This window comes from Carcharodon carcharias, chromosome 31, assembly GCF_017639515.1.
Source record: "Carcharodon carcharias isolate sCarCar2 chromosome 31, sCarCar2.pri, whole genome shotgun sequence".
Classification (NCBI taxonomy): domain Eukaryota; kingdom Metazoa; phylum Chordata; class Chondrichthyes; order Lamniformes; family Lamnidae; genus Carcharodon; species Carcharodon carcharias.
Window position 1 is genome coordinate 6,991,105 of NC_054497.1, and position 25,918 is coordinate 7,017,022.

At 45.8% G+C, this 25,918-nt stretch overlaps 1 protein-coding gene across 1 annotated transcript; it reads left to right on the forward strand.

Moving 5' to 3' along the window:
• The first annotated feature begins 355 nt into the window (after positions 1 to 355).
• LOC121271473 (transcription factor PU.1-like) lies at positions 356 to 25,335 on the forward strand. Its single transcript, XM_041177451.1, has 6 exons — positions 356 to 433; positions 10,844 to 10,868; positions 14,809 to 14,902; positions 16,242 to 16,438; positions 21,184 to 21,346; positions 23,812 to 25,335. Exons 1-6 carry the CDS (start codon positions 411 to 413, stop codon positions 24,129 to 24,131), a joined length of 822 nt encoding a protein of 273 aa, XP_041033385.1. The 5' UTR covers positions 356 to 410; the 3' UTR covers positions 24,132 to 25,335.
• Positions 25,336 to 25,918: the final 583 nt, after the last annotated feature.

Here is a 25,918-nt window from a genome sequence, read left to right on the forward strand (position 1 = left end):
GGAATCGGAGATGAAATCTCCCTGTTAATGTTCATACAGTTTGGGAAACTCGGGTGAGATTACAATTCTGCCTTCTCAAAAATAATTGCGTTGCTCCAAACCCAGCTCAGATGTTTTGCGTTGCTTCTTTAATTGTTCCTTCATTGAGGGGCCCGGGTCACTTTTACGCTCCAAAGTGAAATATTTTCTTCTAGCTGGCCCTCCCCAAACACACACAGACACCCACAAGAGGCTCTTGACTCCAGAAATGTCGATTGTGCAATGTAAAGGGGGATTTTTGCAATGAAATCACCAGGCTCCGCCCACCAACGAAAGCTGTAGGGAACTTTAAAACGCTTGTAGCGATTCGAGCCTGGGTTCAGAAGGGAAGCAGGACTAGATCGGGCTGTCACAACTCTATTCCGACCAACATGCACACACTGGAATCACCGCAGTAAGTACTTGTAAACACACCAGATAAATCCCGACAAAGCAAGCCACCTCAACACTGATAAACTCACTGCCCAACCCCAGGTTAAACAGACAAAAGAAATCCTCTTTTATTTAAACTTAAAAAAAAATTGGAACTCTTTCAATGCTGAAAGACGACTTTGGGTCGGGCTGCTCCCCTCTTTCCTCCATCCAAGTTACTTGATGATAACTTCCTTTTGAAAGTGTAAACTTTTTTTAAAAAAAAATCGGTGTGGGAAGCTAGCGATTACTGAAAGTGACAAAAGGAGTTGAGGGATCTGGGTTTTTGGTGGTGCCAGTGTGTAGGATTAGAACTGTTTAAACAAGAATGAAGTTGCCGTTTTGTTTCGTGGGGAATAAACGGAAAGGGCATAAATTTAAGCTGTGAAACCTGGATTGATTTGAAGCTATGAGGAGTATAGGAAGAATGTTAATTTTTTTTAACTCTGACAGATTACTGTGGCTGCATTATTTCTACGTATGTTTATACGGACAGTACAGATGCGTCTCCTTGTAAATTTGTGAGAGATGTTGGTTTCTTAGATGTAACAATTTTACGTAAATACCACATTAGTATTTCAGTGTTACAGGTACTATTTTTCTGCTGTGCTGTTTTTGAAGCTTGGTTCATTACTAACAGAAGCTGATTCTCATCTTGAGCATCATTGCGTACAATTTCACTGAAATCTGGCTTATGTTACCCAAAAGCACAGCAAAAAGAAGAGAACCAAATGTGATTATAGACCACATTCCTGTCACTTCCAGACCTAGGGTTCAGGCCGAGAATTTAAAAAAAAGTGCTTTCTGTCGCGCAGAGATACACTATGTTAACCTCTATACAAATAGAAAAATACGTCAATTAATAGGCTATGTCAAAATATTCACAATGGATTACTTTTGAGGACTTACGAGACTTGTTATGTTGGCGAATGCAACAACCATTCTCCCACAATCAATAACTAGAATGACCTGTTAATCTGCTTTATGATGCTGTTTGCTGAGGGGGAAATGCTGGCTGGGGCACTGGAAGAGAATTCTGCTTTTAGAAGTGTTATGTTGTTTTATTATTAATGCTTGTGCTTATAAATAGATAGGTATTTGCATGTGTTTGTTTTTTGTGGAGGTTGGTGTTTTACAACTTGCTTTGTAGTCACAAATAAGTTGTACTGCTTTTTTTTCTAACTGGGTAGAATTTAGTTTGATTCTTTTAGTTTAAGCCTCTGCACTGCTTTGTTTTTTATATATATATATAAACAGATTTTAAAATTCACACTTAAAAAAAGTGGAAGATGGAGGGGGTGTTGTAGCTCCCCCTCATGGGTAAATTGGGAAAGCATTGGCCAGTGAGTCTTACAGACCAGTGGGTCCCTGGTTCAATGCATGACCTCAGCTGGGCAATTTTAGGGGGTGCTGTAATTGGCCTCACAGTGCCTCTGGGGGAATCAATTGCCACCAATCACTGCCCAGTGATCCCTGATAGAAAGTCGATGTTGGGTGAGGATAGCATTGGGAGGGGCTGTGCTCCATTGAGGTGTGCTCAGGATGATTGCCCACTTGAATAGGGCGCTGCTCAAGCTTGTAGCAAGTCATTGTCTTAAGGTGAGGAAGGGGCGGGGAGTTCTTGGGGGCAAACTGTTTAACAAAATGACCAAGGGATGGTTTTGAGCAACCTTTTCCCATTCTTGAATTAAGGCTCAGATGAAGTGCCAACAGTATGTCACAGATAATTAGGGTTGTTTAGAAAGAAAATAACTATTTATACAGCATCTGTGACCACCACAGGATGTGCCGAAACACTTTACAGCCAATGCATTACTTTTAAAGTGTAGCCACCGTCGTATTGTAGTAAACTTGGCAGCCAATTTGTGCACAGCAAGCTCCCACAGATAGCAACAGGATAATGACCAGATCATCTGTTTTTAAGTGTTGATATAGAGTATGATTCTATATGCACATAGGCTGCTGTTTTGTTCTCAGTGCTACATGGTATTGTCAGACGAGACCCTATACGAAAGCAAGTGGAGTTTTCAACAGTAAAAACAGTACTTTTAATTATAGCACCTGTACATCTTTCACAGGTCAAACCTGTCTCATTTTCTCCTTGGCTCTGTATGTTGGCAGTTCTCTCACATTTTATTTTTCACATTCTATCTTCACCAAATCTTTGGCCCTCTCTATCTCTGCAACCTCCTACAGCCCCACAACCCTCAGTGAACCCCACATTCCTCCAGTTCAGGCCTCTTGAGCATCCCTAATTTTAATTGCTCCATCATTGACAGTCCTGCCTTCAGCTATGGATTTCCTGCCCTAAACCTTTCTACCTCTCTGCCTTTCCACCTCTCTCTCTTTTAAGATGCTCTTTAAAATCCCTCTGTCCAAGCTCACCTGTTCCACTAGCTCCTCCTTTGTCTGGTTGTCACATTTATTTGGTAATTGCCCCTGTGAAGTGCCTTGGGACATTTTACCATGTTAAACACACCGTGTAAATGCAATTTGTTGTGTATCCCTTCAACATACTTCACCATAAGACATAGAAGCAGAAATTAGGCCATTCGGCCCATCGAGTCTGCTCTGCCATTCAATCATGGCTGATAAGTTTCTCAACCCCATTCTCCTGCCTACTCCCCGTAACCTTTGATCCCCTTACCAATCACCGACAGCACATCAGTCTTCAGTCACTAATGAGAGGGAAGATGTGTGAGTAAAAAAGCACCCACACATCTCTGACTGTAGTCCTTGATCCAGCTGTGACATAAGGATAATCACGCATCTGAATCAGCTTTATTCCAGACAATTCTAGGAATAAACGTTAGAAAGGAGAGTTTAAGGAATGTGCAAAGCATTTCTTAATTTATACATATGAAAACCCTTTATTATTCCTCAGTCATCTCCACTCACCCACCCACCCCCTACCTGAAAGTGTACACCAGCCTAAAGGGTCCACAATTTTCTCCCAGACCTCCAACAACACAACACCAAGCCGGCCACTAGGAGGCACCCAAGGGTGATTCCAATTCCAGGGAGGCTCTTGGCCATACTCAATGCCTCAGTGCAGCTGGATTCAGAAATTAAAATGAGGCTGGGACAATAGCCCTCCCCATTCCATAGTTCCATTGTATTGCATGTTGGCACTCCAATGGGCTGACTCAAAGGTCTTGACTGGAACCTGTCTGTCAATTATTGATATAGCCTGTTAGTGCTACGTATTTACCACTGGGTGGGTTGGGGTTGGGGTCAGGTTCTCATCCCATATCCAGAAAGGCTGAACAAGAAGGCTATTCACCAATTAGAAAGTGCAAATAAGTAAATGGTGAAACTTCCCTTATTGTAGTTTCTGAAGCGTTTGAATTGTCATGTGACACGGTGCACCCAGTACTTGTGGTCACCTGAATAGAACATCACTTCTCTAATGTAGCATCGTCTTGGATATTATTCATTACTGAAGGCAGTGTAAAATTGCCTCCATTAAATACCTATTCTACATTATGGCCTCCTTGTATAGCTGTTTCTCTTCACTCTATCCTATCCAACACAGCGGGCATATCCAAGTATCTGTATGAAGGACCTACTTGTGTTTTTCTGCCTTAAGTTTCCCACCAAATCCCAGATTCAAGGAGAAGATTCCATCACTACCTTCTCAAGCTACCTTCTCGGTGTGGACAGTAAATGTGGCTTTGCCAGCGATGTTCTTTTTTTCTTTATTCTTTCATGGGATGTGTGTGTCACTGTTGTTGCCCGTCCCTAATTGGCCTAGAAGTAAACATTTCAGAGGGCAGTTAAGAGCCGACCACATTGCTGTGGGTCCGGTGTCACATTTAGTACAGCAGATTCCCTTCACTAAAGGACATAAGTGAACCGGATGGGCCTTTACGTGAATCAGTAGTTATCATGGTCGCCATTACTGAGACTAGCTTTATATTCCGGCTGCTGTGGTGGAATTTGAACCCGTGATCCTCGAGCATTTGCCTGGACCTCTGGAATACGAGTCCAATGACACAAATTTTCCTCACGGTGGAGTAATGGCATTTTCTTTTTAAAGTTGAGAGTCGAACAAGCTGACTGATTGTTGGTTGAAGATCTCGGCCTAGGCTTGGCCCTTCCAGCAGTGTACTGGGTTGTCAGCCTAGGCCATGTGCTCCAGTCTCGGTCGGAAGGCTTGAAGCCACAGCCTTCTGATGTGAATTCGCGTGCACCCAGCTGCAGTGATAATATGTGGCCCCTTCTGATGGCTCAGTAATAGGGTGCAACACCTGTTTGCTTCTGGACCTAGAGGCAGCTTCCTGAGGTCACTAACCTTAACAAGAAAGAAGACGTTCATGTAATAAGAAACAACGACAACTTGTGGAGCACCTTTAATATAATGAAACGTTCCCAGGCGCTTCACAGGAGCATTATAAAATGAGTTATGACAGCGAGCCACATAACTAGATGTTAGGTTAGATGGCCAAAAGTTTAGTCAAAGAGGTAGGTTTTAAGTGTCTTGAAGGAGGCAAGTGAAGCAGCGAGACAGATTGGTGTAGGGAGGGAATTCCAGAGCTTGAGGCCCAGGCAACTGAAGGCACACCACCAATTGTGCCTGGGAATTCCTGAGAGGCCAGAGTTAGAGGAACACAGGTATCTCAGTGGGTTGTGGGGCTGGAGTAGATTACAGAGACAGGGATGGGTGAGGCCATGGAGGGATTTGGAAAGGAGGATGAGAAGTTTAAAATCAAGAGGCCTCTCCGTTAAGATTAGCGATGACATGAACTTGGGCACCATGGGTTGGGGCAAATTAGATTGAGTTTAAATCCGAGTTTTCAGCACTTGCTTATCTGAGTCTTACAGACCAGGAGGGTTGCACGTTTGGCAGTAATTGGCATTTAGCGCATGATGTGGTGGTAAGATTTATACAGTTGGCTTTAGTGTCCCATAATCAGCCCAGCTTCCTGCTCATGCCACGTTTAAGTAGCAGCTACCGGAATTGGACAGCAGTGAGGGCCAACTTGAGTGAATAAGCAGCTGCCTGCAGCCTTGCTCAGACATCAATGTTGACCATTGAAGCTCAGCATTGCAGTGCGACCATAGGATCATAACCATCAAGACTGAAGTCTTCTAGGGAAGAGGGGGCGGTGGGGGGTGGGTGGTGGGGGGGGGGGTGGGGGGGGGGGGGGGGGGGGGGGGGTTGGAGAGGGAGGGATTATTTTTATCTTTGGCCACTTAATTAATGCACTTAATTAACATCGTGCATGACTTCAGATGTCCAGAGGTGCAATCATTGTCCCAATAATTGGGAGCGAGTTCCACATTCTCACCACCCTCTCAGTGAAGATGCTTCTCCTGAATTCCCAGTTGGAGTTATTAGTGATTATCTTATATTTGGTCAGTGCCACAATCGGGCATCTTACACAGAATATACAGCAGGAAAACCAGGAATTCTGCTTACCTGGTCCATTCCAGTGTTTATGTTTAACATTAAGTCTGTGTTGCCAGAATATAGGAGGCCTCTGTGAGGAGTGTAACTTTCTTTATACAAAATTCAAGTATAATACATTATATTTTATTGTTCTAATTTTCTCCCTCCTCCTTCTGAATACACAAATTCGGATGTAAGCTCCCACTACTCTGGCCCAAACATAGTGGGTATTATTTCAGTTATGCAGATAGATTGGAGAATTTGGGACTGTTCTCCTTGGAGAAGAGAAAGTTGAGAGGAGATTTGATAGAGGTATTCAAGATCATGAGCGGACTGGACAGAGTAGATAGGGAGAAACTGTTCCCACTGGTGGAACGATCGAGAACGCAAGGGCACAGTTTTAAGGTAATTGACAAAAGAAACAAGGGAGATGTGAGGAGAAAGTTTTTCATACAGCGAATGGTTAGGATCTGGGATGCGCTGCCTGAGAGTGTGGTGGAGGCAGGGTCAAGCGAGGCGTTCAAGAGGGAATTGGATTATTATCTGAAAAGGTAGAATGTACAGGGTTACAGGGAGGAGACGGGGGGATGGCACTCAGTGAATTGCTCATTTGGAGAGCTGGTGCAGACGTGATGGGCCGAATGGTCTCTTTCTGCCCTGTCACATGATTCTGTAATTCTGTGAAACTCTGTTGTGCTGAAATTGCCATCATTGCTGATCCCAGTGGAAATTAGGCGATGTTTCTATATATGCCACACCTTCTTTCTCGTTGAGGTTAATGACCACAGGAATTGTACTGTGCATGGGCCTCAGTCCCCAGTTTACAAGTGCACACCCTACTGCACTGACGTGACAATTACTCGTTTCCCACACCAGCCCTTCCTGTGGCTACTTTTGAGTGAGATCGGTAATTTCGTGCTGAGTTGGCAGATGCTTACACCCCACCAGGGCTGACCAAACTCATTTCACATATGACCCTGACAGCTGGCAAACAATGTGTGGTTATGTATGTAGTGTGATCCTGAGTCATCTGTGCGTCTTGCTGCACGTGGGACAAGAAACCTTTTAAGATGGGAGTAGTGTGGTCAGTCTCAAGAGCAGGTTTTACACCTCCCACTTCCAACCTGATTTCCTTCTCCTTATCCCTTCCTCGTTGGAAATGGAAACTGTACTTGGAATGTAGGATAAACCCAAATTTTCCCAATAAAATGAAGAAAGAAAGGAAGACTTGCATTTGATTAACATCTTGCATGACTTCGGAATGTCCCAAGATGCGATTGCTGTCCCAATAATCGGGAGCGAGTTCCACATTCTCACCACCCTCTCAGTAAAGATGCTTCTCCTGCATTCCCAGTTGGAGTTATTAGTGACTATCTTACATTTGGTCTCTGCCACAATCGGGCATCTTACATGGAATATACAGCAGGAAAACCAGGAATTCTGCTTACCTGGTCCATTCCAGTGTTTATGTTTAACATTAAGAATCCACCCACCCTGCTTCCAACAAACCCTATCAGCATATCTTTTCATTCCGTTCTCCCTCATATTCTTATCTAGCTTGCCTTTAAATGCAGCTATCCAATCACCTTCTGGTAATGATTCTCACATTCTCCACACTCTTTAGGTAAAGAAGTTTCTTCTGAACTCTCTGTTGGATTTATCAGTGACTGTCTTGTATTTAAGGTCCCCTAGTTTTGATTTCCCTGCAAGTAGAAACGTCTTCTCCTGGCCTAACTTATTGAATCCCTTCTTAACCTTAAAAACCTCTATTAGGTCACCCCTCAGTCTTCTCTTTTCTAGAGAAAAGAGCCCCAGCCTGTTCAGTCACTCCTGACAGGTTTAACTTCTAAATCCTTGTAGAGTATGGGATCAAGGCAAGTAGATGAAGTTATTATCTAATTGAATGGCGAAATTGGCTTGTGGGAGTGAATGACCTACTTCTGTTCCTAAGAGCTTGGTTGGATGTGGTTATTGTTAAATTAACCCTTTAGAAGCCCCTTCTTAGGTCCCACGTCCTGTTTTGTGGATTGATCTAATTCCTTTTCCTCAACATACACAATTCCAATCACATTCCCATTTATTTCCTTGAATTTTCTGAAGCAGGAGCCACTCCGCAGAGCCTGTATTGATGGAGTGGACAGTTGCAACGTTGCTGCCAATAATCCAACAGGTGAAGTTGGAATGGTTGGCATGTTGACAACGTGCAGACGTGAGCCATCAAATATTTCTGACTTCCCGACTCCACCCAGCGTTCCTTAATACAGGAAGGAGGTGGATTGTGGGCTGTAATGGAAGTGGTTTTGGCCCATTCACAAAATCTCTCCTTGCTAAAGTTTTGAACTGAAGCCTAGACCTGCACAGTCATTGTCTTTGAGTGATGGGAAAGGAGGGAAGGGAATTAGATCTTCCTTGATGTGGTGGGACTAGAGGAGCTGGGGTTGTTCTCCTGAGAGCAGAGGAGGCTGAGGGGAGATTTAAAAGGGATAGGCAAAATCACAAAGGGTTCTGATGGAGCCAATTTTTCTTTTTACAGGATGTGGGCTTCGCTGGCTAGTCCAGCATTTATTGCCCACCCTTAATTGTCCTTGAGAAGGTGGTGGTGAGCTGCCTTCTTGAACCACTGAAGTCCATGTGGTGTAGGTACACCCATAGTGGTGTTAGGGAGGGAGTTCCAGGATTTTGACCCAGCGACAGTGAAGGAACGGTGATATATTTCCAAATCAGGATGGTGAGTGACTTGGAGGGGAACTTCAAGGTAGTGGTGTTCCCATCTATCTACTGCCCTTGTCCTTCTAGATGGTAGTGGTCGTGAGTTTGGAAGGTCCTGCCTAAGGAGCCTTGGTGAATTCCTGCAGTGCATCTTGTGGATGGTACACACTGCTGCCACTGTGCGTCGACTGAATGAATTTTTGTGGAAGGGGTGCCAAACAAGCAGGCTGCTTTGTCCAGGATGGTGTCAAGTTTCTTGAGTGTTGTTGGAGCTGCACTCATCCAGGCAACTGGAGTGTATGCCATCACACTCCTGACTTGTGCCTTGTAGATGGTAGATGGGCTTTGGGGAGTCAGGAGGTGAATTACTTGCTGCTGGATTCCTAGCCTCTGACCTGCTCTTGTAGCTACAGTATTTATACAGCTAGCCCAGTTCATTTTCTGGTCAATGGTAACCTGCAGGATGTTGATAGTGGGGGACTCAGTGATGGTAATGCCATTGAATGTCAAGAGGTGATGGTTAGATTCTCTCTTGTTGGAGACCGTCATTGCCTGGCACTTTGCCTGGCATGAATGTTACTTGCCGCTTGTCAGCCCAAGCCTGGATGTTGTCCAGGCCCTGCTGCATTTGGACATGGAGAAACAGTTTCCCCTGAGTCAGTAAACAGAGTGCACAGTTTAAAAATAATTGGTGAAAGACTGAGAGGGGAGAGATGAGGAGATGTTTTGTACAGGCAGCTGTTATGATCTAAAATGCACTAGCTGAATAATAACTTTCAAAAGAGAATTGGATATATATTTGAAAAGGAAGACTGGGGGAAAGAGCAGAAGAGAGTTTAGGGACTAATTGGATAGCCCTTCAAGAAGCTGACACAGGAAAGATGGACCGAAGGGACTCCTCCTCTGTTGTATGATTACATCAATTCCATTCCATTGCTTCAGACTGATGTCTATTAATGTTTTCCACAGCCCCCCCCCCACCACCACAGCTCTTCCCCCTTCCTCTGCTGATGGTGTTAATGAACAAATGCACAGCCCATGGCTACCCTCACCCAACTAGTGGCTGTGAGATTGGGCATTGAGTGTTGACACTATAAGATCTTTGAGGGCATTGCAGACCATAACACCACCCTGGCCTAAATCAGCGAGCACAGTGTAAACTGGGTACTGAATCCAGAAGCAGTGACTTAATAGAGATCTTCAAGTTTATGAGGTGTTTCGAAAAAGCAAGCTGGAAGGAAGTGCTTCCTCTGGTAAGTGGGTCAATAGCCAGAAGTCACAGATTTAAAATAATTGGCAAAAGAACTAGAAGAGTAGGTTTTATTTCAGTTGACCTGGAGCCCACAACCTGAAACGGTGGTGGTTGTCACCACAATAGGACAATTGGACGTGTATTTGAAAAGGACTCATTTGCAGGGTTATGGGGAAAAAGAGTGGCGTGTGCGACAAAATTGGACTGCTCTTTCTAAGAGCTGGCACAGGCACAATGGGCTAAATGGCCACTTTCTGTGTTGTAATGTTCTATGATTTTATATCTATAAGCTTCCTAGTCTGGGTATCTCGGTGTTACGCAGGGTGCTATAGTCGCTCAGGGTCACTGTGGGAGACTTGTAAGTTATCTTGAATGGGGTTAGCCTGTACTGAAGAAATCCAGTTACATCTGCTGGGAGTGGCAGCTGAATTTTTTTTGTTCTTAAAGGGGCATTGATGAAGGAAAGTACAGAAGCAGATAACTGTACATATACAGCACTAAAAATCAGATTATCCGGTCATGTTAATACATTGCTGTTCCTGGGAGCTTGCTGTGAGCAAATTGACTGCAAGGTTCCAACATTTTGATAGCTACACTTCAAGCAAGCGCTTTACTGCCTGTTAAGTGTTTTGGAATTTCCTGAGATTGTGAATGCTGCTACGTAAATGCAAAGTATCTCGCTCTATGGCTGTAGATTGAATATTTTGCTTTTCTAGCCATCTTGCCACAAAAATTAAATTAGTGTTCAAATGTGGAATGCTGCAGGTGCCCGGTAATCATCCATTGTGGAGCCTAGAGCAGCACACTCTCTCTGCCCTCCCCACTACTCCTCCACTGCTGCCCTTCCTGCCCCCATTCCCGGCTCTAACAGAGGGGGGTGATGAACACAGTTTGGATTAGGTTATTTCAGGGATTGTAACATCCCGGAGCACTAATATCAGCATCCCAGAAGGATCACCCCACTGTTCAGCAGGTGGGAGCTGAAACCCCTGCTCTTGATTAACATCCTAATGTTCTTTTATTTTGTTCCTTCTCTCTAGGATTGAAACGTCACAGATTTCTCTAGTAAGTATGAAACAGCTTTAAGATTCTGTTTTTTTTTTTGCAAGCCACTGAAATGTTTACATATCTTTACCCTGAGTTGGTATGTTCAGACATGCCAACCTTACCATATCTTAGCAGAAATAAACCTTTTAAAAAAAAAAATTATCCTTTCATGGGATGTGGGCATTGCTGACAAGGGCCAGCATTTGCTATCAATCCCTAATCGTCCTTGAACTGAATGGCTTCCTAACCCATTTCAGAGGGCAGGTAAGAGCCTTTCAGACCCATTGCTGTGTGTCTGAAGTCACATGTAGGCCAGACCTGGTCAGGCTGGCAGATTTCCTTCCCTAAAGGATGCGTTTTTACGACAATTGATAGTTTTATATTCACCATAACTGAGATTTGCTTTTAATCCAGATTTCTTTTTATTAATTGAATTTAGGTGCCATGGTGGGATTTGAACCATTGTCCCCAGGGCCTTAGCTCTGGGTTATTGGTCCAGTGATATTTCCACTGCACCACTGTTTGCCTATGGAATAGGTCTGAAAGCTGACTTGTGTGTCTCACATCTTGCCAAAGACTGGTGTACCTCATAATTCCCTCCCAGCTCCCTCATCCCTTGGCTCATCCTACAAGATTCAGCTTTATAAACCTCAATTTAAATTCAGTTCATTCATGAAATAAATCTGGAATAAAGAGCTGTGAAACTACCAGATTGTTGTAAAAACCTATCTGGTTCACTCGTGTTTAGGGGAGGAAATCTGCCGTCCTTACCTGGTCTGGCCTACGTGTGACTCCAGACCCACAGCAATGTGGTTGACTCTTAACTGGCCTCTCAGATGGCCTGGCAAGCCACTCAGTTGTATCAAAGACTCCTTAGGGATGGGGAAAAAATACTGACCTTTCCAGCGATGACCACACCCCATGAATGGAAAGAAATTGGCAGCACCCAATTAAAAGTGGAACTTGCCACTTCTACCCTTTTCAACTTTGGCCCTACAGCAATGGACCTTCACCCAGTGTACCATGCCTTGGGGCTGTGAGTGCAGGGAGAGTATTAATCTAAGACCCAGTGTGGGGAATGCTCCACCAGTCTTTCTCTGTCCAAGCCACCAGCAGTGCCATTTGGAATGATTTGTGACGTTCCCTTACGAAATCCATCACAACTGCACTTTGATCCCTCTGACAACATCTGGATTTACAGTGTTATAAAATTGATGTTTGATGGGGCAATGGGTTTTAGTACCTGGGATCAAACTGGGGCTCAGCTAATGAGCGGAAACCCTCCAAAGCTGGTCCCGAATTGAGTTTTGGGGTAGTTATGATTTAGTTCCTGGTAGGCACAAAGCCACACCATAAACTTGTTGTGCCTTAAATTCGGCAATCTTGATTGAAGAACCACAATAACTTGCATTTATATAGCGTCTTTAACATAGTGAAATGTCCCAAGGTGCTTTGCAGGAGCAGTATCAACCAGAACCTTAATACTGAGCTACATAAGGAGATATTCAGACAGGTGACCAAAAGCTTGGTCAAAGAGGTAGGGGTTAGAGGAAGAGAGAGGGGTGGAGGGACAGAGTAGTTTCAAGAGGGAATGCCAGAGCTTGGAGCTACAGGAAGACTGGAGTGGGAAATGGAAGAATGTAGCACTGATTGATCAAGCTTTTTGGTCATCTGTCTTGATGTCTCCTTCTGTGGCTCGATATTTGATAATGCTCCTGTGAAGTGCCTTGGGGCATTTTGCTCTGTTAAAGGTGCTTTATAAATGCAAGTTGTTGCTTATTGCACAGAGCTGGCATGGATATGATGGGCCGCATGGTGGCCTCCTGTGCTGTAATCTTTCTATAGTTCTATAAATGCAAGCTGTCGTTGTAATGCAGCAGAAGCCATTTTCCAGAGGTGGAGACTGAGCCAATTTGAGACAGAACACAGGGAGCTTTACTCTGTGTCTCACTGTGACCTGAGAGTGCTTGCTTTTGGATTTGGTGTCTATACACATGTGGCTACCTCAAATAACAATTGCCTTTACTGCCTGCATCCAATCTCTGTTTAAAAAAATACCAGACACCTTTCTCCCTCCTGTGTTTCTTCTCCCTGTCAGGCTACATGCTACCTGGTTGGAAGCTTGAGACATGTCATAGAGCCCTGCAGCATGGAAGGAGATCATTCAGCCCATCATGCCAGAGTCTTTGAAAACTCTTTGAAAGAGCTGTCCAGTTTAGTTCCACTCCCCTGGCTCTTTCCCAATAGTCCTGCAAATATTTCTTTATCAATTACGTATCCAATTTGAAGTTACTATTGAATTGGCTTTCACTGCCCTTTCAGGTAGCGCATTCTGGATCATGACAGGCTGTTGCCTCAATCTCATTGGGTATTGGGTGTTGGTTCACAGGAAGTGGTAACTTTTTCAACATGCTTAGCACCTGCTTCAGCGTTGACCCTACTTCCGCTTTGCAGTGTCTAGACTGGTCACTAGGTGGGTCCAAAGGAGGCATTTTGTTGGTCAAGTTGGCAATAGAAGTTCATGGTCCTGCCCATCAGACTCCATTCAGAAGACTCACTGGTAACAGCACACTGTTTTTAACAAAAAAAGACCTGCTTATCTCCACTCTGGTTCTTGCTGAGCTTGTTAATCTGCCTATTTTCTTATGAGCATTGAGAGATTCAAATCTGGAATACACTGCATTGTCTGAGAGTCAAATGCTAGTAGCAGGGGGCGATAGGCTGAATGGCCTCTTCCTGTGCTGTGTCTTTCTATGATTCTACAATTGCACTTTCAACTTCCACACAACAATGTTACCAGTGAGTCTTCTGAATGGAGTCTGATGGGCAAGACCATGAACTTCTATTGCCAACTTGACCAACAAAATGCCTCTTTCGGACCCACCTAGTGACCAGTCTAGACACTGCAGAGCGTAAGTAGGGTCAACGCTGAAGCAGGTGCTAAGCATGTTGAATGGGTTACGACTTCCTGTGAACTGACACCCAATACCGAATGAGATTGAGGCAACAGCCTGAGAGGGGAGGCCAGGGCAGGCTCTGTAGTCAAATTATTTGCACACTCCGTTCGGCAATCTCCCCTCCCCCCCCCCCATGTGCATCCTCCCTGAGGACCCTGGGGTGTCAGATAAAGAGTCTGAAGTGCCGCGCGCAAAAACACAGAAAGGAAACAGATGGGAGCTTGAGTTTAACCCTCGCAGCTACCCGTCCACCTGAGTTGCCGCAAGCGTTAACTTGTCAGATCAAAGCTACCAAAAGTAATTAGCCAAGTTGTTTGTCGGCACATATTTAGAATGAAACATTATATTGATGCCCGTTGTGGAAAAATTGAAATGAGCTGGCTCCATGCCAGACATGTACATGTGAGCCACAGTTGAGCTGGGGTTTTGCAAATATGCTTCATTTGTTTTTCTTTAAGCCAGTGTCCTTGCCTTAATTCTCAGTTCAATGGTCTCACTGTTGCACTGAAATCGCTACAAGGTTGTAACCACCACCTTTCGAATGAGGCGAGAAACGGAGGCCTCTTCTGCTCTCTCAGGTGGACATAAAAGGTCCCAGGGTCAATATTGAGAAAGAGAGCAGGAGGGATTTCTCCACTGTGTGCTGGGGAAATATTTACCCCTCGACTAATGTCACTGAAAATGGACTCTCTGGTCATTTATTTAAGTGCCGTTTGTGGGAGCTTGCTCTGCCCGAATTGTTTTTTGACTCCATGACAATAGTGACTGCGCTTCAGAAAGTGCTTCATTGACTGAAGTGGCTGGGGGAATCCTCAAGTTGCGAAAGATGCTTTAATAATGCAAGTTTGGTGTTTTGATCGTGGGTCGCAAAGAGGTAAAAGAACAGTCACTCTTCTCCAGCAAGTCACGGGAAGTCTAAACGGTGAGGGCTGGGGGGGGGAGATCAAGTGAAAGTGAGGTGTATGTTAGATAACTCTGACAGTTCTATTTCTTCTCTGCAGTATCCTGACACAGTGACATATGAAACAGAGACATACAACAAACACCCGGCTGCTTTCTGTTCCTACTATGTAGCTGAGCCAGAGCAACCAACAGGTCAGTGGCTTAGGTGTTGGGCTGAGATTGAAAGTGGCCATATTTTTTCTTATTACTGACTATTGGAGCTCCATGCATCATCTCCCTCTCTCTCTATTTAACCACCCACACTACAGTCCAATGGCACTGAGAGCCCAGCCCAGCTCAGAGCTAATGAAACAGCTTTGCAGTTTGGGAGGCTTAACTCATGAAAGGACCTCTCCAATGCTACTTTTTTTTAATCAATCCCCAGAATGAGGGAATCGCTGCCAAGGCAAACACTTATTGCCCATCCCAGGTTAACCTTGTGTAGTTGGTGGTGAGGCATCTTCTTGAACCATTGCAGTCCACGTGGTGTCTGTACACTCTGAGTGCTGTGTGGGAGGGCGTTCCAGGATTCTGACCTAGTGACAGTAAAGGAATGGCGATTATATAGTTCCTGGCCATGATGATGTGTGGCTTGGAGCAGAACTTGTAGCTGGTGTTCCCATGCACTGACGTTCCCCTGCCCTTCTAGGTGGTACAGGTTGCAACTTTGGAAGGTGCAGTCAAAGGAGGCTTGGCGAGTTGCTGCAGTGCATCTTGTAGATGGTACACACTGCTGCCACTGCGCATTGGTGGTGGAGGGAGCGGATGTTGAACTTGCCAATTGGGGTGCCGATCAAGTGGGCTGCTTTGCCTTGTTTGGCACCAAGCTTGTTAAGTGTTGTTGGAACTGCATGCATCCAGACAAGTGGAGAGTATTCCATCACACTCCTGACTAGTGCCTTGTAGATGGTGGATAGACTTTGGGGAGTCAGGAGGTGAATTACTCTCCGCGGAATTCCCAGCCTCTGACCTGCTTTAGTGACCATGTTAGTTATGTGGCTGATCCAGTTAAGTCTCTGGTTGACCCCAAGATTGCAGGATTCGGCGATGGTAATGCTTTTGAATGACAATGTTCTTGAATTTTGTAATCTTTCGCTTAAAGTATGCAGACTATTATCTCTCTGTATTAATAACTATTTAAATAAATAATAAAAGCACTTCAAATTTACAGCACAGAAACAGGCCATTCGGCCCAGCTGGCCTATGTCAGTATTTATGCTCTACACAAGCCTCCTTCCACTCCTTTTCATCTGATCCTATCAGCATATCCTTCTAATTCTGTTTCTAATCTGCAAGTGTCTTTTTCTTCACCTTACCAGAGACCTAGGTTAATCCTGTCTGTATTGTAGCTTACATATTGAGTTATTGGTTGCTGATGGAGGTCTTGCTGATGGGTGGGTGACAGGCGAGAGTAATTACAGGTTCTAAGGGCAATGATGTTCCAGAGATATGAAGCATTACACCCCTAACAAACTGCTTCCTCTGCCTCTAGATCATTACTGGACGGGCTCTGACCATCACAGCCTGAGCTATGATCATTTCGACGGTGGGCAGTTCACGCAGCTTCAAAATGTGCCGGTCTCCCACTTGCAGAGTTTGTACCCGCAGTTCCCACTGGAAGTCATCAGCACCCCCGACCCCTCATTGCCCAACCACACCCCCTGCCCACTGGAGGAGGACTACAATCAGGTAAAAATGACCAAAATTTGCCGATGATACCAAACTTGGAGGAGTGACAAAAAGTGAGGACGATAGGAATTGACTGCAACAGGACATAGCTAGGCTAGCAGAATGGGATGATAATGGGCAGATGGAATTTAATACAGAGAAGTGAGAGGTGAAGCATTTTGGCAGAAGGGACGGAGAGAGACAATGTAGACTTAATGGCACAATCCTAAAGAGTGTGTAGGAACAGAGGGACCTCGGGGCTCATGTGCATCAATTTTTGAAGCTGGTAGAACATAATGAGAGAGTGGTTGGCAAAACGTATAGGATCTAGGGTTTCATAAATAGAGGTATTTAGTACAGAAGCAGGGAAGTTGTGCTGAACCTTTATAAAGCTCTGGTTAAGGCCACAACTACCGCATAGTATCCAGTTCAGGTCACCATGCTTTAGGAAGGATGTGAGGGTCCTTGAGAGGGTGCAGTGGAGATTTACCAGAACGGTACCAAGGATGACAGAATTTAGCTACCAGATTAGGTTGGAGAAGCTGGGATTGTTCCCCTTGGAGCAAAGGAGGCTGAGGGGAGATTTGATAGAGGTGTACAAAATTATAGCAGGTTTGGATAAGGTAGACAAAGAAAAGCTGTTCCCATTAGCTGATGGTCTAAGTCTAAGGGACATGGATTTAATATTTTGGGCAAGAGATGCAGGGCTACTCTGAGGAAGAATCTTTTACACAGCGAGTGGTAATGACCTGGAACTCAGTCTGCAAGGGTGGTAGAAGCAGAGACGATCAACGATTTCAAAAGGAAATTGGATGGGCGCTTGAGGGAAATAAACTTGCTGCGTTACAGGGATAGAAGGAGGGCAACGGGACTGGCTGGATTGCTCCACGGAGAGCTGGCATGGACTTGATGGGCTGAATAGCCTCCTTCAGTGCCAAAAATGACCCTATGACCTTATGACTCTAGGTATGTTGGAGAGGGTTGCCAGCCCACCAGGATTGCCCTTGAGTCTCCAAGAATTGGAGGTTAATCTCTGAGCACATCTGGGAGATAAAACCATAGGGAATTTTTTTTTTTGTTGGTAGGCGTGTTGGCCATGTCTTAGTTGGTGGCACTCTTGCCTCTCTAGTCAGAAGATTATGGGTTCAAGTCCCACTCCAGGACCTGAGCGCAAAAAACTAGGCTGACAATCCCATGCGGTATTGAAGGAACGCTGCACTGCCTTTCTGATGAGACGCTAAACCAAGACCCCATCTGCCTCTCAAGTGAATGCAAAGCATCCCATAACACTATTTTAAAGAAGATCAGGGAGTTCTCCATGGTGCCCTGGCCAATATTTATCCTTCAGTCAACGTCACAAAAATACAGATGATCTGCTCATTATCACGTTGCTGTTTGTGGGAGCTTGCTGTGCAATAACGCCTGCTGTGTTTCCTACATTTCAACAGTGACTACACTTCAAATGTATGTCATTGGCTGTAAAGCACTTTGAGACATTGTGTGGTTGCGAAAGGCGTAATATAAATGTAAAGCTTTCATTTTTATGTATAAAGATATTGCAAATAGGGAAGGTGGGGAGTAAAAACTATTTGACTGACAGTCAGCTATCATCCAATGGGGTGCTGTAGAGCCTGTTGGTCTGCCAATGCCTGTGGAGATGGACATGTTGAGTGACCAATGGGAAAAGTGTGGAGGCTGGGCAGTTGGGCGGCAGGAGGTCATGTGAAGAACGTCCAAGAATCTATCCAAGCAGAGTTGGCAACCAAATAAAATCAGGAACTGCTGGAAAAACTCAGCAGGTCTGGCAACATCTGTGGAGAAAGAAACGGATTTAATGTTTCAAGTCCAATACGACTCTTCTTCAGAACTGGAGAGTGGCAGAATTGTGATGGATTTTAAGCTGTTGAAAAAGGGGGAGGATCAGGTGGAGCAAAAAGGAAAGGTCAGGGTTAGGTTAGAGGGCGGGGAGATTAATTAACAAAGATGTCATGGAGCTAAAGACAAAGGGAGTGGCAATGGTTGTACAGAAGGACCAAAGCATTGGTCCAGAAGGAGTGTTAATGTTAAGAATAAAGCCTGAAAGCAAAAACATGAAAACAAGACACAGACTGCCACTTGACAAAACAAAAATCAAAATGGAGCACAGAGCAGTCAAAAGTTGTTGAACTCAATGTTGAGTCCAGAAGGTTGTAAAGTGCCTAATCGGAAGATGAGGTGCTGTTCCTCCTTGCGTTGGGCTTCACTGGAACATTGCAGCAGGCCAAGGACAGAAATGTGAGAGTGAGATGGCAACCAAATGTCAGATTACCAGAAGTTGCACTATTCAAGTTGCACAGAAAGAACAATCAACAGTTGTGGATTTAAGAGGAAAGTGTGTGGTCCTGAGTGTTGTATACTGTCCTCTGTCCTCTCTCCCTGTTCACTTCCACACACCTCCCCCCTCACTACCTGTGTTTTATGAGCCACTTTTGAATTTGGCTAAGTTTAGTGATGTTGCAAATACAGAGGGCCCACTTCCCACACCTCTCTTCACACTGCCTGTAATGTCAATGACAGCAACTGAATAGCTCTGATTATTAAAATGCAGCAGATCTGGAGAATATCTGAAGCAGATTCTCTCTGAATTAGAGTGCCTTGTTAGCTCCAGTACAAACAACCTAAATGAGAGTCATTAAACTCTGTGTACAAGGCTACACCTGGATACACGTTATTTCCCAGACTGCGCTCATGCAGTGAACATGTAGCCATCCACGTGGTGAGATGCAGTGTCATTTTGACACTCTGAAATATCACCACTGATCATGACCACTGCCGGATGGAGTGCGGCTGGATATGGGAGCACCGTGTGGTGAGGGCTAAGGAGAGGACTGGCAAGGGCTTGGGGGGCAGTGGACAGGGCAACGCCAGAGACAGCGGCTGAACGAGGCACAAATCAGTAGCGGCAGCTGCTGAGGGCACGCACCCATAGCGTCAATGGTGGGAGGAACTGTGCCCACCAAGAGCATGTGGGGAACTGGCACCTGACCAATCAGTGTCAGGAGTTGGTGTTTGAATTTTGTTCTGGGTTCCCTGTGGAAATTTGCCCAGCTTGTTCCCTGCAGACCTCTTACAGAAAGCAGCATTTAGTGGGTTAAGGGGAAATACAAGCTGACGACGTTACACTTTTAAAAAAGTTCATTCACGCGATGTGGGCTTCGCTGGCTGGGGCAACATTTATTGCCCATCCCTAATTACCTTTGAGAAAGTGGTGGTGAGCTGCCTTCTTGAGCCGCTGCAGTCCCTGTGGTGTAGGTACACCCACTATGCTGTTGGGGAGGGAGTTCCAGGATTTTGACCCAGCGAAGGAACGGCGCTATATTTCCAAGTCAGGATGGTGAATGACTTGGAGGGGAATTTCGAGGCGATGGTGTTCCCATCTGTCTGCAGATATTGTCCTTCTAGACGGTAGAGGTCGTGGGTTTGGAAGGTGCTGTCGAAGGAGCCTTGGCGAATTCCTGTGGAGATGGAGCTTGGGCTCCATCAGAGTTGTATTTATTATAACGCCTTTCAAAATCTCGGGACATCCAAAAGCACTTTAGATCAAATTAAGCACTTTTATTGAAGTGGAGTTACAGTTGTAACGTAAGACAGGCCAATTTACGCACAGCTAGCTCCCTCAAAAAACAGCATTGGGATATTCCCATAAATCCTATAAAATATACTCTTGCTGTCCTTGAGAGGATTTGAAGAAGATTCCAGGACTGTAAGGAACGGTTAAAGAAGTTGTCTCTCTTCTCTCTGGAAAAGGGCAGATTTTGAGACAATCCAAGTTACAGATTTGAAAGAGCCCATTTGGTCACTGGTGGGAGGGAGTTCGGAGCGAAGCTGAGCAGAACTGTCTCATCTAAAGAGCGATTGAGAGTGCGATAAGTTGCTGGAGATGTTAAATTGAAGCAGGCCATATAAAGTGGATCAGGAGTCAATAGGATATGTTATGAGAGAGAAAGGATTGAGAGGATGGGCAAGGGTTGAGGAATTGAGGGTGGATCTATGGCTTTTCTTCATCATGTAGAATTCTTGTGTAAGCTGACACTATACAAATCTCTCAATGAGTTGTATGAACATTCACGCCAATTGCTGGCTCCTGGTTTGTAGGCAAACCTCTCACTGTAGTTGAGAAAATGGAACAATGCAGTTGGGAGATTAATCCTGCAACACTGGGAGTCAACAGAAAGCACAGGTGATGTAGGAACTTCTCAAAGCAATATGAAAAAATCTTTTTCTTTTTCTCTCTTAGCTCCTTTTGTACTCCCTTTTGCCCTTTATCATACTAATATCACACAATTTCTAATCTCCTTGAGTTCTCTGCCCAAAGGCAGGTCCGACCCACAGTGCCACAGCCTCCACCATGGGTAGGGCACAGGGAGCGAACCCTGTACTGTTGGCACCAATCTGATCTGCCCAACCAGCTGGCCCCCCTAAGGAATTTGAGTTGCTATGGTAGAGGGTCCAACGTTCTTTCCATCACATGGCTAACCAGGAATCTCTCCCGCTCCTACCGCCTGCCATTGGCGTGTGTTGGAAGGGTTTGCAGGTTGATAATCCACCTGTTTGTCCACATTATGAACGCACCTTCCTTGGCCGTCACATCCTGGGATGGAACTTCAACCCGGAGCTTCTGGCTCAGAGGCAGGGGCACCACCCACTGAGCCACAAGACCTCCTGTAATTTTAATGCCCTGTCTAATGGATTACAGTCACTGAGATTTTATTTTTCCATTTCTTCAGGTTTTCCCGATGTTGTACCCTTCTTACCAGACGTCCAACGATCTGTCGAGCCCATCGATATCCGAGGATGATGATTATAATCTCGGCAGCCCGGTTCTGGAGGTCTCCGACAGTGAGTTTGATGAGAACATCCCTCCCAGAGAATCGTCGACACACGATGGAGGTCAGTGAGGCCTTGATGGCGAGTTGAAATGCATATTCGAGTGAAATTGTGTCAGTCACAGCACACACACCCCGCCCCCCAAGGCCCCCCAACCCCCTCACCATGGCGCATCAGTTAAGTGCAGTGACTGTGGCATGGCTGGAGTATTGTGTTCACTCCTGGGCACAACACCTTAGGAAGGATTCATGGCCATGGAGAGGGTGCAAAGGAGATTTGCTGGACAGTTGCCACTGGGATGAGGGACTTCAGTTGTGTGGAGAGATTGGAGAAGCTGGGGTTGATCGCCTTAGAACCAGAGAAGGTCAAAATCAAGAACAGTATTGCTAGAGTAAGTAAGGAGAAATGGTTTCTTGACACAGGTGGGTCAGTAACCAGTGGACACAGACTTAAGATGATTGAGAAAAGGGGCCAGAGAGGATATGAGGAAATGAGTTGTCATGATCTGGAATGTGCTGCCTGAAAGAGTCAGATTCAATAGTAACTTTCAAAAGGGAATTGGATGTATACTTGAGAAGGAAAAAAAATTGCAATTAATGGGGAAAGAACAGGGGAGAGAGGATGGGGCTAATTCGATAACTCTACCAAAGAACAGACCCAGGCACGATGGGCTGAATGGCTGCCTTTCCGTGACGTTTCAGTCATATGTACCAGAAAGGTCCAAGGTCCTTATACTCACTTGGCTGACGTCTGATGAGTGGGCATCAGGGTGCTACCAATTGGCACTGGTGTCTTGAGTCTTAGGGAGAGGCTGATCCCCAGTGACCCTCTGCTGGGGAATGCCACGAATGGGGGTTTGGATGAAGAGAGGGTCATGCCCCCTCCTCCCTCCATTTACGGGTAGTGTGCCAATGATCACAGGTGAAGGAGGTATTGATAGGCCCTCGGCATGTTCTGCAGAGACAGGAAGTGTAAAGCTTATGTTGCTCTGCGGAGCAGCTGGACGCTACAAATAGATCTGCAAGTTAGTGCCACGAGCCTGGGCCTCAGTCGCTTTGGGCAAAGATGCTCCACCATTGTTGAACCCAACAACTGCCAATTTTGCTGAGTGAGCAGGAGGGTAAGGGAGGAAAGCCAACATTTCTACCAGGTGTTGTGCGCAGTATTGGCAGAGTTGGTTAACTCTGAGGGGGAAAAGCCATTAAATTTTGTTCAGGTTATCAGGAGGGGTCTGGAGCTGTTGGTGGAGGAAGGGGGGGGGGGTGGGTGGGTGGTGGTGTTAGTGTCCACTTGAGCTGCTTGTAAATTTTTTTTAAGGGAGTTACTCTTGTTTTATTCATTCATTGGATGTGGGTGTTGCTGGCAAGGTCAGTCAGCATTTGTTGTCCCCATCCCAAATTGCCCCTTGACTTGAGTGGCTTACTCAGCTGTTTCAGAAGGTAGTTAAGAGTCCAATGCAGGTTTGGAGTCACCTGACCAGGTAAGGATGGCTGACCTCCTTCCCTAACAGGGCATTAGTGAACCACAGTTGGGTTTTTACAACAACCAGTGATAGCTGTTGGACTTGCTTTATATTCCAGATTTATTAATTGAATTTAAAATCCACCAGCTGCCATGGTAGGATTCGAACCCACAATCCCAGGCATTTGCCCGGGTCGCTGGACTACTAGTCCAATGACATTACCGCTACGCCACCATCTCCCTCTTTAACACTTTGAAGAACAACTAACTGAAAGCTGTTTGTAGATAAATGTCAGTGTCGCAGTTTGAAAATTGAATTCTGCTGTTCCTTTCTAGAAAGTAATAAATGTATGAACAAGCTTTGTTACAGTGCATGCAGCTGTTGTTTCTAAGGCCACTGAACCCGTTGCTGGCGTTCAACAGGTGTGGGTTTCTTCCCCAGTCTCCCCTCCCCCTTTTGGCATCTTACCACCATAACCTTGCCAACTCTTCCTGGTCAAGCTGTTTGACTGCAGAGGACCTCACAGCTGAATCTAACCCTGTGTGTACCTGATGTTGACGCACCCCTCCGCCCACCCCCAACCAGTTGCTAACGTCTTTCTCCCCGACCTCCCCAATATGACGTTGTTGCATGCTCTTCCGCACTTGAGCTTGAGCAGTTCCCGTCTCTCGCTTTCTGTCCCTTGCATTGAACCACCGGGTCAGGTCGCCTTGCTACTCCTGAAGGAGGCCCTTGTGGCGTAGCGGGTAGCATCCCTGCCTTTGAGCCGGAAACTCCGGATTTGAGTCCCATTCCGGAACTTGCTGGATCAAGAAAGATGCATATGTAATGTGGCCAAACAGGTTGGCTATCAGCCTGTAAAAGCTTCCTATGGCAGGCTTGACACAGAGTGGCGCTCTCTCAAGCTGTGGCCTCTGGCTTCAGGTTGGCGACCTGTTCCGGGAAAAGCAAGCCGCAGAAACAGATGTTAAAGGTGTGCTTCGTCTGCCTGACGTGTGTCGAGCGCGAAGCCTCCTAAGCCTCAAGTTGCTACCCCTGTGACTAACATACTTCCCGGCTTGTGCAGGTGCCCGGAAAAAGGTCCGACTGTACCAGTTCCTGCTGGAGCTGCTGAAGAGCGGAGACATGAGGGACTGCGTCTGGTGGGTGGACCGAGAGAAGGGCACCTTCCAGTTCTCCTCCAAACACAAGGAGCAGCTGGCGCATCGCTGGGGCATGCAGAAGGGCAACCGCAAGAAAATGACTTACCAGAAGATGGCCCGGGCGCTGAGGAACTACGGCAAGACGGGCGAAATTCGCAAGATCAAGAAAAAATTAACCTACCAGTTCGACGGCATGTTGCTTGGCCAGAAGAAATCGGAATGCAAAAGCAGCTATTTTCCGTAAAAAGAAAAATCAATCAATCAATCACAGGAAAGGGGGGTCCCCTTTTCTTCGCGGACTCTTTGATCCCGGACTGATTGTTATGTTTGTTAGGACGTGAAAGCTGGTTTTAACTCTGCACTTACTTCCATGTTTCCGCGTTGTGTTTTGTCTCGGTTTTCGAGAGCGCTGTTGAAAGCTGCTGGCGCTGTTGCTTTACAATTTCACTGCGCCGAGACTCACCGACTTAACGCCACTTGCTTTTAAGTAGAACTGTGCAGCTGTTCTGTTTTTCCAGAAAGCTCCGAAGGTTAGAGGCTGTTGATTCATCACAAGACGATGCCCCTCTTCCCCCCCACCCCCGTGGGCTAGGGCTGTTTTGGGGGGTGGGGTGGGGAAGGGGGAAGTAGTTTAAAGGAGTTTTCTATAGGAGAGGTCCTGTTAAAGGGAGTTTGTATTCTAGCTAAGGTGTCGCTAATCCCTGCGTTATCGGGGGAAACTTTTTTCCACTTCTTGGCGGAGTCCAGGACAAGGGGACTATAATCTTAGGACCAGAGGCAAGCCGTTCAGGAGAGAAGTTAGGAAAAGCATCACCTTTCCTGTGAGGAAGTGTGGGTCTGTATCCCGCGAAAGCAATAGATACTAGCTCAATTAATTTTCAATTTGCGTGATCGATGGGATTTTTTTTCCCGCTAAGGAATATGGAACCAAGACGGGTGATTGGAGTTAGGATGCAGATTAGCCACAATCTCGCCAAATGACGGAACAGAGCTTCTGTTCGAACCTCCATCTCTTCCCTGTGCGCCTCGTTGAATCTACATCTGGATCACGCTCAGGGTGGAGGGTGCTCGTCAACTGATTAAAACGATTGGAGTCCTCTTGCTGTAGGCTAAAGACATGAGCTAGCTGCATCTCATTGATGGGGGTTCGGCCTGCAGACAAGGTCCGAGTCTGTCCTAACCCATTGCTGCTCTGTTGAAGGTCGACAGTTCAGGGCTGGAGAGTAGATTTGATGGATAAGTGGTACTCTGGGTCATTGAACGTCTGAGACGAAAACACTCGGCCCTTTTGGAAAAAGCCAACCGGGGCTTCGCTGTGCTCTACTTTTTTTTGTTTATTATTTTTTCAGTGGGATGTGGGCCTCGCTGGCTAGTCCAGCATTTGTTGCCCATCCTTAATTGCCCATGAGAAGGTCGGTGGTGAGCCACCTTCTTGAACCGCTGCAGTCCGTGTGGTGTAGGTACACCCACAGCGCTGTTAGGGAGGGAGTTCCAGGATTTTGACCCAGCGACAGTGAAGGAATGGTGATATATTTCCAAGTCAGGATGGTGAGTGGCTTGGAGGGGAACTTGCAGGCGATGGTGTTCCCATGTGTCTGCTGCCCTTGTCCTTCTAGATGGTAGAAGTTGTGGGTTTGGAAGGTGCTGCCTGAGGAGCTTTGATGAGTTGCTGCTGTGCATCTTGTAGACGGTACACACTGCTGCTACTGTGCATCGGTGTTGGAGGGAGTGAATGGACGGGGTGCTGATCAGGCGGTCTGCTTTGTCCTTCTGCAATATTCTGTTTATTTTGGAAAGTTTGCTTTTGTTGTAAATTTACAGTTAAGGAGAACGTTAATTCTTATGGTGCAGGACCATGTCTGTGAGCTGCAATGAGAGAGCTTGCCTGCATTTCTCTTTCCCATGGGTGAAATCAGAGGCTGTACCCCACAGAAAGCATTAATTGGATAACACCACATTTGGGGAAACGAGATTAAATTCTTTAACATGATGAAGTTTGTGATGTATGTGTATATATTTTGAAAGCAGAAG

Coding starts and splice junctions, on each gene's coding strand:
- LOC121271473 (XM_041177451.1), top strand. CDS start 411: ATGCACACACTGGAATCACCGCA. Junction 434..10,843: donor CACACACTGGAATCACCGCA/GTAAGTACTTGT, acceptor CCTTCTCTCTAG/GATTGAAACGTCACAGATTT. Junction 14,903..16,241: donor TGAGCCAGAGCAACCAACAG/GTCAGTGGCTTA, acceptor CTCTGCCTCTAG/ATCATTACTGGACGGGCTCT.